Genomic DNA, 13,863 nt, shown 5'->3' with positions numbered 1-13,863 from the left:
CCTGAGTGTGGCTCGGTAACCCCGAGCCACACTCGGGATTGCGCAAAAGTGTCACTTACCTTGTCCCTGCGAGCCCACGGTGTCCTGTGCTGTGTGCGCACGGCCGATGCCGGCATTTGGCTTTCAGTTTCGTTTGCGGGCGTCACCGCGGGATTCGTGTTTCAAACTTTATCATACCCGGGATGTCTACTGGACTCTTGTTTGGACAGATTTAGTGAGTTATAACTAAGATTTACTAAGAATTACGGGCCTACAAAATAAAACAACAAATTGCCATGAAAAACAATGTACCGCTTTGGCATGCTAAAATCCTCCATAATCATACCGCCAGGGAGGTTAATGGGAGAAAGCATAATTTAGTGCAGCGGTTATTATAATCCTGTGAATAATATATTTTTAAAAATGTGCATTTTTGTCATATGCAGGTATGGTAAAGTGACTCTTCATTATTAATGATAGTATCCCCTTAGCAGAAGCTTCCTACTATGACCTTCAGTGGGATTAGTGAACAGGAATTCAGTCTCTTAATGCTTCTCCCCCCTTCTGCTAAGCTCTCAAAAAACTGCATTTTTACATGTAAACATTCTTTGCTGTTTTATATTGTTTTGTTTCTTTTTCCAACAAAGCAGCCACTATGCCATTAATGTAAATTAAAATGTTATTTCAGTGTACCAAATCCTTCTCTCTTTGTGTTTGCTTAGCCCATCCACTGTGTTCCATCACATTCTGGAATTTGTGTTGGTGACACTACTAAAGGTTCCCGAGATGCATTAACCTATGACGGATGTTTTGCTAGGGTGGGGAGGGAGCAAAATCTCCGTATAGCATATGGTGAGATGTTTACCAGGCAGAAGCTGATGGCTGGGATACTTCACTAACATAGATACAAAAACCCACCCGTGCACTAAGCTATGATGGATAAAGTAATGTAGACCTAAATAGTTAGCATATCTATCAGAAGTGTACACTAAGTATATGGAGGCAAAAAAAGTGTATACCCATTCCTAAATGTATAAATGCATAGCTATTTAATAATAAATATATATAAATCACACAGAATGGTTAGGGATTAGCTACCTGGATGTTGTCGGCTTAAAGTGGACCTTTACCCCCTCTCACTAAAATGCAGCTCTGCCTGCTGATATTAAATCATCTTACGTTCGTTAGTTAAACATTTTTTGCTTTTACTTACAATTACTGGTTTTCCATGTCCTGGTTGAGTGAGGCACTGATGATGTAGCCCTGGCCTCACAGACACATTCTGGGAAGGCTACATCACCAGTGCCTGCCGAAGAAATCTCATTTGTAAACTGCAAAAACACAGAAGATTTTGGGAGAGGCTTATGATGTACACTGCCATATGTTCCAGGAGGCAGACCTAGAGTTCCAGGAAGTAAAAGGAGATGGATTCATCAGCACTTAGTGAAAATGGCCACCGTGAGAAGATTGAGGAGGAAAAGAAAAGCTATGCGAAGAATATAAAGCCTGAAATGATCTAGAAGTATCTGTTTGTAGATTGCCATCACAAATCATTTCTAAAGATGCCTTTTGTTGTCATTTTTATGATAAGGGTGAACTTCCTCTTTAAAATACACATCTGGACCAGATCAAATATAACCCCAATAACTGTAACATACCTTATTCAAAGATTGCAATAAACTCAAATGCTAAAAAAAAGGTACACTATGCATGTTTACATAAATAGAGTTTATTTTGTGTAAGAGCATGGAGCCTTGATACATACTGAAACATGAAGTAACATTCCCAGTGCCTTAAATAATGTTAAACAAACACATTTTTGTTCTCAGGTGTTCGGATATATCAAAATGGATGTATAGTTGCTTTCATGCCTCGGAGAGCCCACCGAGAACTGGCAATGTTTTCCTTGTGTATGTCCAGGGTAAAAACAAGCTCTTTGACAGATGTTGAGGACAGGTACACTGGACACATGTAGACATCTGAAACTTTCGGAGAATCATTAATGCCATATTTTTCAGAGGTAGGCAAACACTGCACGTGGATGATGGGTAATGTGTTTAGACACTGCTTCTGCGGGGAATCCACAATCTCTCCATCAGTCTTGTTCCAGAATATGCCCCAGATGTGGACTCCATATACAAACATACCTTCATGGGGTGGATCTCTGATCTAAAAATGGAAAATGTAATTGTTGAGTCAATACAAGGAACATATAATAATTAGTTATTGGATAGTCTGTTATTATTGTATGTCATTTTGACACTGAGAGTTTGGCATAAATGAAAAAGAAAAAGATGGGTTTTTTTTAGGCACCAGTTGACAAGGCCAATAAGCTCATTGGCCTTGTCAACTGGTGCCTAAAAAACCCATCTTTTTCTTTTCCATTGTTACCTCATCTGGGGTTGGCACCAAACTACTCAGGATCTGCGCACCACAAACAATTTTGTTGAGAGTTTGGCATAGCTTCCAACAGTTTCAGTCATGTATAAATGCATTTAGGAATAGAGGAAATGGAATAAGCTCAAATACAATTTCTTTTTAAATTTCAACTTTTGGAGCAGAAACTATGATACATATGGCCTGATATATGCAAGTGTGAAAGGATGTCACAGTAGTCTCTGCTTTTTTTTTTTTATACATGTGCTGTGGACAAAGTCAGTGTTGTCTTAATTACATGGGGCACCATTGTACTAATTACATTTGTAATTCTCTTTAACCCCTCAGTGACACAGCTTCAGAAATAGTTTTCGCTTCTTGGGACCGGAGCAATTTTGCCATGTGTTTGTATAACCATAATTTCCATCTTCCTCATTCATTACACCTGCACATATTTTATACCATTTTTTAAGGACAAAAATGGCTTTAATTTGAGGTGACATATGCATATATAAATACTTATTTAAAAAAAAATAGATAAATCAATAACACTCCACATTTTTCACAGCTTTTGGCAATAATAATAATGCGTACATAATGTAGCTATGTCTTTGATTTCAGTTTATTATGGGAGTTTTATAGGTCACAAAATACCAAGAGTGAAATACAATTTTAGAATACGGTATGTTTGTCTCCTATCTTTAATAGCCCCCTCAGCACTCTATTTTCTTATAATTTTTTATTAAACATTTACTAATTTCCTCCCAAAACTCAGCATAGAGAAGGCTATTGCCCACTCTATGCTGACAGCACAGAGCCACGCTGTAGGCGGGAAAGTTCCCAAAAATATTGTTGGCATCCACCCTATTGCCTGATTGACAGCTGGCTCTGCCTCTCGACGGCCAGAGCTAACTGTGCCCACCCCCTCCAATGTCTGTCCCTCTAGTCAGCGCTGGAGAAATGGAGAGGGGAGTGGGAAATCCCTGCGGAGAATGGTGACTGACAGTCACTGCTCTCTGCAGGGAGAAGATGTGAACTTAGTGATCAGCGGTATGTGATCGCCCAGTTCTCAATCAATAGAGCTGACGTGACAGCTGCAGTGTCACCCTCCCCATAGTTCTCCATTATCAGGGATTTTACTGAGCATGCATTACCTGGCTGGGAGTCTTTTTGTAAGGAGGAGAAGATGTGTGGCTTCCAGAAGGCCACACAGTGAAGATCTATAAGCAGCAGGCACTTGTATGTGTAGGATTTGGCAGGGATGCTAGGGTTAGAGAAGGGGTTATTTAAACATACTTCTGTACTAAAAGTACAGTCATCCTTTAAAGCTGAACTGCGGGCTTACCATCAGTGTTGTACAAGTGCACACTGAGAGCTTCTTATGGTGTGCAATTAAAGCTGCAGCCAGTCAGGTAGAGCCCACCTTTTCCTAGCTGGAGAACATCCAGAAACATCTAGCTCTTTCTTCCCAAGCTATGCTGTCCTTGGTCAGCCCATTTAATTTATTGGATTTATTTTAATCATCGAGGCTCAGCATCAGATGTGGATCTTACCTAAGGCAGTCTACATCCAAATCCAAGCTGACATCCACCCATCTAAGCATTTTGATATTTGCTAAATTCCTTCCAAGAGCCAGACCACTGCTTGCATTAGGTCTAAGGACTCGAGTGGAGTTGTGAGGCAGGGTGCAATGATGTTGTCAGAAAGCTATCTATAGCTCCCTGCTAGCCCCTCCCCCCAGCCATGATCTGTCAGCATTATATCAAGAAGCACAAAGTGCTTATGACACTGGCTCTATAATAAGGTGTGTGGGGATGGTTTTATTTAAATATTTCATTAGCATATTGATAAGGGGGGGCAGATACTGCAACATATAAACAGAATAAACCAGCTTTATGTAAATAAAACATTGCCAAATTACAATTACACATCACTTACATGTTCTTTGTCTCTCTGTGTTATTTCAGTTTTAAACACTACTGATTCTGCATTTCCAGTTCTTGCTGAGTATCTGCGAATTGCTTCTTGTTTAAGAAGAGAGAGAAGGCCCTTAGGATTATGGAATGCCCCAAGCCAGTAAGTTGGCATTTTTTCACGACCCTAGGGATTTAGGAGTGAAATGACAGTGTGAATGTTGCAGAAAGGAACGGAAACACAAAAGGTCACAGAAAACAGCAATATAATGTTGGATGGTCATGGTTTCATACCACCATAATTTGGATTTAAAGAGCAGACATCTCTAGAAACAATAAAACAGAATGCTTTATATCTGCTTTGTTGTACTTACAAATTGCAGTATTTTCTCAAAGTGAGCTACTCTCTGCTGCACATCTTGTGTCCATGAAGAGACAGACCAATCAGATAGATAGGGAAAGCCCCATTCCATCTTAAACCATTGTGTGGGAGCTTTCTTGTGATATAAATCGTGTACAATTGTGATAGTGTTGGGGTCAGATAGCTGATCACCTAACGTGTCTGATAATTCCAGGGAATCCTTTATTACCTACAGAAATAAAAATAAAAAGAAAGGATAAAATTATGTCCTACGGAAATACAGCTGTCTATCCGTAAAATAATTCCTCTTCATTCTTCACTAGAGGTTTTCATAATTTCCTTATGCATGTATGCACATGGAGGTGCCGATTAGACATGTGCACTGCCAAAAAATGTGTTTAGTTTCGTTTCGTTTTAAAATCGGATTTGTGTTATTTAGTTTTTCAGGATTCGGGTGTGAAAGTCAATTCGGATTCGGAATTCGGATTCGGATGAAATTCGGTAGCGTTAGTACGAACGTTCGTTTCTTTTTCTGTTCTTATTCGTTTCGTTCGTTCGTTTGCAGCAGAAGTGACATTTGAGGGGGAAAAAATATTTTTCTCCTTCTCTAATGTCACTTTGCTGCAACGAACGAAACGAATAAGAAACGAATAAGAACAGAAAACGAAACGAACGTTCGTACTGACGCTACCGAATTTCGGAAAAGGAAATTCGGATTCGTTTGCATTCGTTATGTCTGTAATTCGGAATTCGGATACATCCGAATGTCCGAATTTCCGAAAATTCGTCCGAATTTCGATTCGGAACGAAACGAATCGCACATGTCTAGTGCCGATGTATAAGCCATCATAAACTTGTCTTGCACACATTCACACATTATGTGTGCCACCTTATACTTACAGTATATGCATTTATCACAGCTTCCCTCTACCAGGTGCTAAGGAATCTCCTGGAAGTGGTGCCTGCCCTTGATAAATTCAAAGTGCTCTCCATCTGATAGTAGAGCTACCTACCTATGTTTAGCCAATCACAGACTTATCTGAACTCCCTGATTCTCTGACCTATCAGAGGAACACTAGCTGTCACAATAATTTTCCACTCCATACAATATATCAGGTATGTACCGATACCGATACTAGTATCGGTGCTGATACTGAGTATTTGGGAAAGTACTCACCGCCAGGTTCCAGATTGGTAAGGAAGCTGGCCAATCAGGAAGCTAGGCGGCAAGTCATTACCCACCCCCCAGCTTCCTGATTGGCCAGAAAGCCGCCTCCATGCTTCCTCGTCACCTGGTGACGAGGGAGCATGGAGCCAGCTTCCCAGCTAATCAGGAAGCCAGGCAATGAGTCATTACATGCCGTCCGGCTTCCTTAATGGGACTTCCAGTATCAGTATGCAGGATCGGCGATTAGCGGGAAAAAAAATATCGGTACTCGATACCGAAGAACCGGTATCAATGCATCCCTACAATATATATTATAATTATCATTTACTGCTTGGTATGACTATGAGAGTTATTACAATATTTGATAGGAAGCAGAACAAATCTGATATTCCGTACTAAATATTTCAAGCTTGTGTAATGTTGATAGCTTGGTAATGCCACAGCTTGCCCATGGGGTGCCCACTATTCTTTAATGAAAGTTCTGTTGTAGCCGATCATACCTAGCAGTGATGTATTCTTTTTTTGGCAATACGATACAATAAGGCTCAATTCAAAAAGGTAACACACCAGAATAAGGAGAGTTATATTTTTGCTTTCAAATGACAGTTATTTTGAGTCCAATGAGATTAGAAAATTATAGTCATATGGCTAAAATAAAAATGCTTATGCTTGAGTTAAAGCTTTCTAGATTGAGCCTATTATGTGCTGTATGTACTGTATGAAAGTATGATAATACTCACATGTAAATCCCGTCTAATTTCAGACAATACTGATGTGAGATGAAGGAGTTCTTTCTTCAAAAACAGGTTAAATGGGGTATCTCCACCAAGCTTTTTCAAACGATCATTGATGAAATCCTTTAAGCACAGAAATAAAATATACAATGGCTTTATTGTATGAATATACAGTCCACAGTAGCCAGAATTTGTTTTTTATTTCATAGTAGTAAAAAGATCAGCAATCTGAAATGTTAACACCATCCCCCAGACAGCCCCACTGTGCACAGATGGCTGCTATATACACAGGGAATAGGATGACACATCTGTCACATCTTCTCTGTCATTATATTGGATCTTGTGAGTCAGCAGCTGCCACCAAAGGTTGGACTCTTTAAGCTCAGCATACAGCCAACAAGGGGATCAGCCCCAGTGGCATGGCTAAATTTAATGCATAAAATGTTTTTTTGTCAGCCAGGACTTTATTCCTACAGTTTATTTTCCTTGGCCGGTCCCTTAATAAATGCACCTCTTTTTATTGAAACTGATACTGTATACTGATCTTAAATCTTAGATGTGACCTCTGTTAATTAAAGGATTAATTTAGACATAACATATCTGTCCTAACATGTCTATTAAATGACACATCAAGGAACTCATCCCCTTGGGTTACTGGTCTAAATTTTCTTTACACCAATCCCAAGATGGTCACGACTACACCTTCTGAGTGGACTCACTTCCTGTAAAGATTGTGTCCTTTTTATGAAACAATTGGAGCCAGAAGTTAATGCCTTCAGGCATATTGATGCAACTTGCCAATTCTTCCATAAGCAAGTCATATACATTAATGCTGAGTACTGCCCAGAGTGAGGATAATATCCCACACAAAACATGTCATCCTATACTATATATTATCTAGCATGAATGTGCGCTACTCATTTATATTAACCTCAGCGTATACATACCCGACTCCATCCACGTGGCACTTTGGAGAGAAGAGAAGCACATGTGTCATGGACCTCCGTTAGCTTGGCTGTTTGTAGGTACATAATAGGTGGATTGGCCAAAGAGTCAGTTATGGGAGAGGCAGAGAGGGCATGAGGGCTTTGTACAGAAACATGTTTCACAGCTAGACAAAAAACACAACATTGTCAGTCATATAACTACCATGTACAGTATTTGTTTTCTCTAACAAATATTAAGTATATAAAGCATATAATTAATTTGCTTCTAAACACCATCATGGAAAATGGCTCAATATTTCATATAATGAATATAAACCTAAATTCACTAAATAAGAGGTCTTATTTACCATTTAAAGCTCCTTAAGGCAAAGCTAAGACATATACCATTCCTCACTCACACCTACCGTATAATAGAATTATCACTTTCATATAAACATATAACAGAATGAAGGGGTTCCATTGAAACATATTCACTTTAATTCTACATAGTTAACATCACTGGTGGGGTGAAATGATAGAAAATTGTTGCATCTTTGGAGTCCTTTTTGTATCAACTAAAAAAAGTGTGCAAGCCTGGATCACAAGAGTGATCACGATAATTAGTGATGCCGTATCAGAATGGGAGAGGAGCTAGCATGGAACAGTGATGTTGGATTAGTGTGGGTGAGCAGCCAATAGGGATCAGTGATGTTGGAGGGCAATAGGGCAGCAGACAGAGGTGATAAAGGAAAGGTTAGGAACTACTGGAGATCTGTGATTTTGAAGCAGTGAGAAGGCATCGGGGAACAGTGTCAGTAAACAAAGAATGGGCAGCAGTAAACAGGGATCAATGAGACTGGGGTGGCCCAGACGTTTGAAACTCATGGGACTGTGCATACTTTACCTAACTATGATGTTTCCTATGCTTTTGCTAAGAAAGAAGAAGCCAAGTAACCAATAGAAGTAATAGTGTGAAGAAGAGGCAGATTAGAGCAGACAAGATAATGTGAGTGAAGTTTCAGTAAAACTAGTGCAACTTACAGTGGGGCCATCTGCAGGGAGGGTTGAGTAGTGATGATGCTGGTGAAAAGAGTGTGGACCAAATAGTGGCACCAACAAGGAGATTGGAAAGCAGAGGAGTCAGTGGAACCTAATTGTACAGGAGGAGGAGAAAGCAAACTGGGTATTGAATTTCAAAGTATGTGAAAGGCTGGGGGAACCGAGTTACAATGGACAATGGGTTAATAGACTGAGGAGCATCAGAAAAGAAACAAGGCACTGAAATGAGGAAATGGCAGCAAAACAGCAGAAATCATAAACATTCCGAAAGGCTCCCAGGATGGGTACTGTACATATATGTGATTCATGGCAGTTGTTACAGACAAGTGTTTCTAACAAGCCTACTTTTTTAATCATAGGCTGTATAAATACAGTATGTACAGGTAATATACCCTTCTCATTATTTCCTCACATTCACTGGATAGTGATGTCTTACTGGTAAAATATACTAAAGTTTTACATCTCTGTTCTCAAAATACGACAGGTTCAGATATAGTATAGGATTAATAAAGGGTAACGCTGTACCTACTCTACACCAGGTATATAGCATTTATTTCGAAAATGTTAAATCACCTTTTTGAGATGTTGGTGGAGTTTTTGCAGGTTGTACCCAATGCCTGTATGTAAACCCAGGACCACAAAGTTGACTAAACCTTGAGATAACATAGATTTGTTCACCAAAAAGAACCTGAAAAAGAAGTTAGAAGATATTTGTATCAGTGTAAGTTTGTCTTATGTGCAGTACTGAGTAATGCTGTATATGGGGCTCATATTTATTACCACTGGTGATGAGTGCATGTGAAATGATTCTGGAGCATCCAAGGAATACTGAGGGATGGATTCCAGTGCTTGTTTCAGTGAGACAGGATTTATGTCAGAGTTAAAGAAAGCTGCTGGAATCTTCAACTTTACTGTCAAGAAGAAATAAAAACAAATCAATGTAATATTCATTTGAACATTTTTAATGTGCAACATGGACAACACACACTGATGAGTTAGCAAGAACAGAATGGAACATATATTGATCAAGCGTTTGGAAGGCTTCAAACACACATTGAGGCTCTTTTAAAAGAAACCTGTACAAATGATACGGCTAAAATATGAAGGATGACATGGTTGACCTCTTTCAGCAAATTCTGGTTAATTTGCTTTCTTTGACTTCATCACTCGATAAGTCACTGACCTGGAAAAAGTATGCAACTGAAGTCAGAAAACCTGATCTTCACACTTATATCAGGTCACTGTCTTTGAAAATAATGAAGCTATTGAATCAGTGTGACAGCTAGGCAATTAGCAATTCCAGAAAGAGACATCAACAATTGTAGCCTGAAAATGTCCCCCTACAATGGTTTTCTTTTAAGAACTCTGAGAAAAAATAATAATATTAACCCTTGCAGTGGGGCTACCCCTACACTGGAAGGGTTAAGTGCTCATTTGTGTCTAGGGAAGAAAATAAAAAAGTTATACTCACCCGTTCCTCTGACTCAGCTTGCTCTTAGACTGGTGCCTGGAGCCTCTTCCCCCCTCCTCTGCAGCGGTCTAGGTCCCATAAATCATGTTCTATATACAGCGTATAGAATGTGAGGATGCTGAGGGATTGCATTGCTGCAGCATAGGAGGAGACAGGCAGGAGGGAGTGCTATCACAGCCAGCTGGCTCAGAGGATCGAGTCAGTATAACTTTTGTATTTTCAGCCTTAGACTAAAACGAGTAGTTAACCCTTGCAGTGCGGGGTAGACCCACCGCAAGGGTTAATAATAATTTTTTCCCTTGAGTTCTGCTTTAAGAAGGCAAAGAGTAATATGCAATGTTCACTATCCACAGTATCACTCTTTACGATCATATTTCAGCAAACTCAAATGTGAGTGGTGGTTGAGCATAACTGTACTTTGTTCATAATTGCTACTCTTTTGTATTGCCTCAATAACCAAGGCCCTCAATTTAAATTTACTAATAGCTTTCAAAACCAAACGACTACAAAACAATAGCTTTGTCAAACAATTGTGGTTAACAAAGCAAAAACAAAAATAAAGAAACTTACATTTAGTGAGTTCATTGTCCCGCTTTGTAGAGTTAATGGTAATCCAATAATCAATCATTGATGACAAGACTGTCATATCGAAATCATCAGAGACATTGCAGCCATAGATAATCTGATAAGAAAGAACACCTTACAATCACAATGGTGGAATTACTCTTTATTCATGTCAGAGGTCATGGGATATATGGGATCCATTATTGTACAGATTATTATTCAGAGCGTGTGAAGTAAATGGTAAAAGACACTGCTCTCCAGTAATGTTATCATTCACATACATATATACTGTATATGTCAATTACAGTTTATGTCTGGAATCAGTGTGGGAATTACTGGAATGGTTTAATAATGAACAAAATATAATTCCCATTATGAACTACACACAGAGGCATGCTTTTATATCTATGCTATAATATTTCACATTTTTCTTCTGAACTTTACTTCCTTTCCTTTCTGAACTTTACTTCAAAATAAAGGGAAATTCTCTTTCCTGAAAAACACAAGCTATCCAGAATTCTGCCCCGGGCGCCCATAACTCTGGTTACGCCACTGCAGCTCATATATCTTGGATGGAAAGAATTAATGTGCTAAGGGGCCCATTTCTAAGGATCTTACAAATCCTGAAAGTCAACAGTAACTAGCATGTTATCCCTGGTCTTGTTTACCTATTATAATTGCATGCAGAACAATCATAGCTAAATGGAAAATCATCATGGAAATAGCTTCTATAAACAGGTTTTCCCCAGCGTTATCCATGTTTTAATGGTAATCACTTATTAACACTACTTCTTTTACACACCCCCTTCCCCTGAACCGCCAGTATTGGAATGGTAGGTATTTGGCTCTTCTACACCACAGGTGCCCCAAAAGGTGGTGCAGCCAATGCTCAGGAAGGTTTATTTGAAGTGTGGGGTTTGTAAGGGGGTAACCCCTTTCTATGAATGGGGTATTGATAAAAGGGTCCATGTCACCTCTTACCTATTCACTGTGGAGCAAAAAACAAAAACATTCACACAGATGATAAAACTAATCCTTTTTAGAAATAATGGCAATCCCAGTACCCTTCCTCACTTCATTAAAAAGGTGAAAAAAAGGTAACAGTTTAACATCTTCCCATATCCATGCAAGGTCTCCTAATGTAGAGGGACATTCCCTCCTTCTAAGGCTGGGTTCACACCTGGGCGTTTTACAGCGCTGATCGAAGCGCTGTAAAACACTCAAACAGTGAAATCCCATTATTTGTTATGTGCATGGTTCCCACCTGGGCGTTTTTCAGCGCTGATCGAAGCGCTGAAAAACGCCCAACGCGCTTCTTTCGGGCGTATTTCAGCTCGTCTCCATTTGCCCTCGTTATCGGGATTTCGGAAACGCGCATTTGCCGCGCGTTCCGCGAACGGAATAGCGCGCAGCAAACGCGCATATTCCGTACGCCCATGTGTGAACTCAGCCTAAAAGAATTTACACACTTCTATTCTCTCTGCTATTTGATTAAAGTATATTAAAAGTAAAATTTTATTTTTAAAGTAGTTAATGTTTAAAACTCTGAGTATTTGACTGATGTCTGTCTGATTCCCCTTGCCAAGGCTACCCTTCACTTACTGTTCTGGAGACACAACAGGAAATCTCTCCAAAGTGAAGGGAAATCCTTTCTTAGACAGTTGTCACTGAAACAGTTTTCCGCATTGTAAGATTTTCATGTGGAATTTTGGATTTTACATTATTTTTTTCCCAATTGCAAGGATCTCCAGGACCAGTTGAGCGGGTTAAGCTCTCCAGCAATATTACAGACAACAATAAATCACTCATGGAATAGGAAGGTATCATCAGTCCAAAATGTCTGTTGGGACAGTTTTTATTTAAAGTCATATAGGTCATATAGCTGAGATTTTGGGGCCACGCAGGGTCTCTTTCCCTTCAGTGTTTTCCAAGTGATTGTGCACGTCACAAACTATTGCGGTCATTTCAAGTACCCTACTGATTATACTGGTCTAATAATGCAGAGGTAGTGCAGCTCAGAACATGGACTTTCAGCAATAAAAATTGATCACATCCATTGTTTTCATATACATGTATTTAGTTGTGTGTGCTCTGCTTCATGATTTTTTTTCATTGAGTGATTAAAACTGAATAAATATATTTGACATACCTCTGATAGCAAGTATCTCATGGCTGTCCAGGATAAAGCCTTTCCTCCACCTTCACGATCACTGTCTTTAAATTCATCTTTAAGCACTTTGATGCCCTCCTGATATTATAGAAATACAGAAATATATTATAGTGATTCATGTTCTGGTCCCAGATTATAGAATTTTCTAAATTAGATAAAGTCCATTACATAGAAACATTATCATGAATGGAATTACTGCTCCTGCCATATTAGTGATCAAAGTCACAAAGAGACCGCAAACAGCCATGATCAAGTTCCATCACTGTGTAGTAAGCTACAGGTACTGCCAATTGGTCAATCACAGCCTAGGAATAACAAATCTGAGTCACGCTAACTTGAGAGTGATAAGCTGCTAGTGCAGTCCTTAAAGAGTAAGTTCACCCCCTGATTTTTATTAAACCCTTCTTACCTGCTAGGCAGGGTTGCCCTCAATTCACGTATTCACCTGCTCACTAAATCCAGCATTGTCCTGCTGCAGTTTGTTAGTCCACTACCATAATCTGAGTCCAGCACCACCATCTTGATCCCCCTTAGTCAATGGGAGACAGCTAACCACTGCCAACGGTGTCACCCTGCTCCTGTAGCATTCTGGGATATATGATAGGCATATCCCAACGTTATTCACGCCTAGGCAGTATGGTGGAAGGGGGTGCTCTAAACAGCGTAAAAATTAAAAACAAAAAAAAGAATTTAAAACACAACTTTGAAATTGTGTGGGAGGGAAGGAGGTGGAGTTCAGGGTGGCAAACCTATTTAGTGGACTGAAGGAAGTATTGTGTAATGTTCCATAACCTATTCTCTCTAAGTTGGATAATTAATTTGGACACATACAGTATAAGTGTAAAAACAAGTATAATATTGCCTTAGATCAAAAATTATTATTAATTTGCAGTATCTACATTTTGGTATTGGGCATTGTGCATACCATCAATTCTGTACAGCCAAAACGCATAGTGTCTGGACAATTCCAGCCTGCTGAAATGCCATACATTGATCTCAATCGACTAGCACAGTGGAAAAAACAGAGGTTGTGCAGCACTGCTGGCCATTCAGGACGGGGACTTGACACCAAGATTTCATTGCTGACAAACTGCCAGGATTGAATGACTCCTCTTCTTATGTTCTGTAAAGAAAGTAAGGAA

General features: G+C 39.4%; 1 protein-coding gene across 1 annotated transcript; it reads right to left on the bottom strand.

Annotated features, from left to right (window-relative positions):
- Positions 1–1,792: 1,792 nt before the first annotated feature.
- On the bottom strand, positions 1,793–13,839 carry LOC108798585 (dynein heavy chain 8, axonemal-like). Its single transcript, XM_018570345.1, has 10 exons — positions 13,647–13,839; positions 12,701–12,799; positions 10,558–10,669; positions 9,297–9,427; positions 9,090–9,204; positions 7,479–7,642; positions 6,538–6,654; positions 4,643–4,858; positions 4,294–4,455; positions 1,793–2,148 (listed from the first exon to the last, which is right to left on the bottom strand). Exons 1-10 carry the CDS (start codon positions 13,710–13,712, stop codon positions 1,822–1,824), a joined length of 1,509 nt encoding a protein of 502 aa, XP_018425847.1. The 5' UTR covers positions 13,713–13,839; the 3' UTR covers positions 1,793–1,821.
- Positions 13,840–13,863: the final 24 nt, after the last annotated feature.

This window comes from Nanorana parkeri, unplaced genomic scaffold, assembly GCF_000935625.1.
Source record: "Nanorana parkeri isolate BGI_ZX_2015 unplaced genomic scaffold, ASM93562v1 scaffold1511, whole genome shotgun sequence".
NCBI classification, from domain to species: Eukaryota; Metazoa; Chordata; class Amphibia; order Anura; family Dicroglossidae; genus Nanorana; species Nanorana parkeri.
Note: the sequence above shows the minus strand (reverse complement) of the source record. Positions and strands in the feature narration are given on the sequence as shown.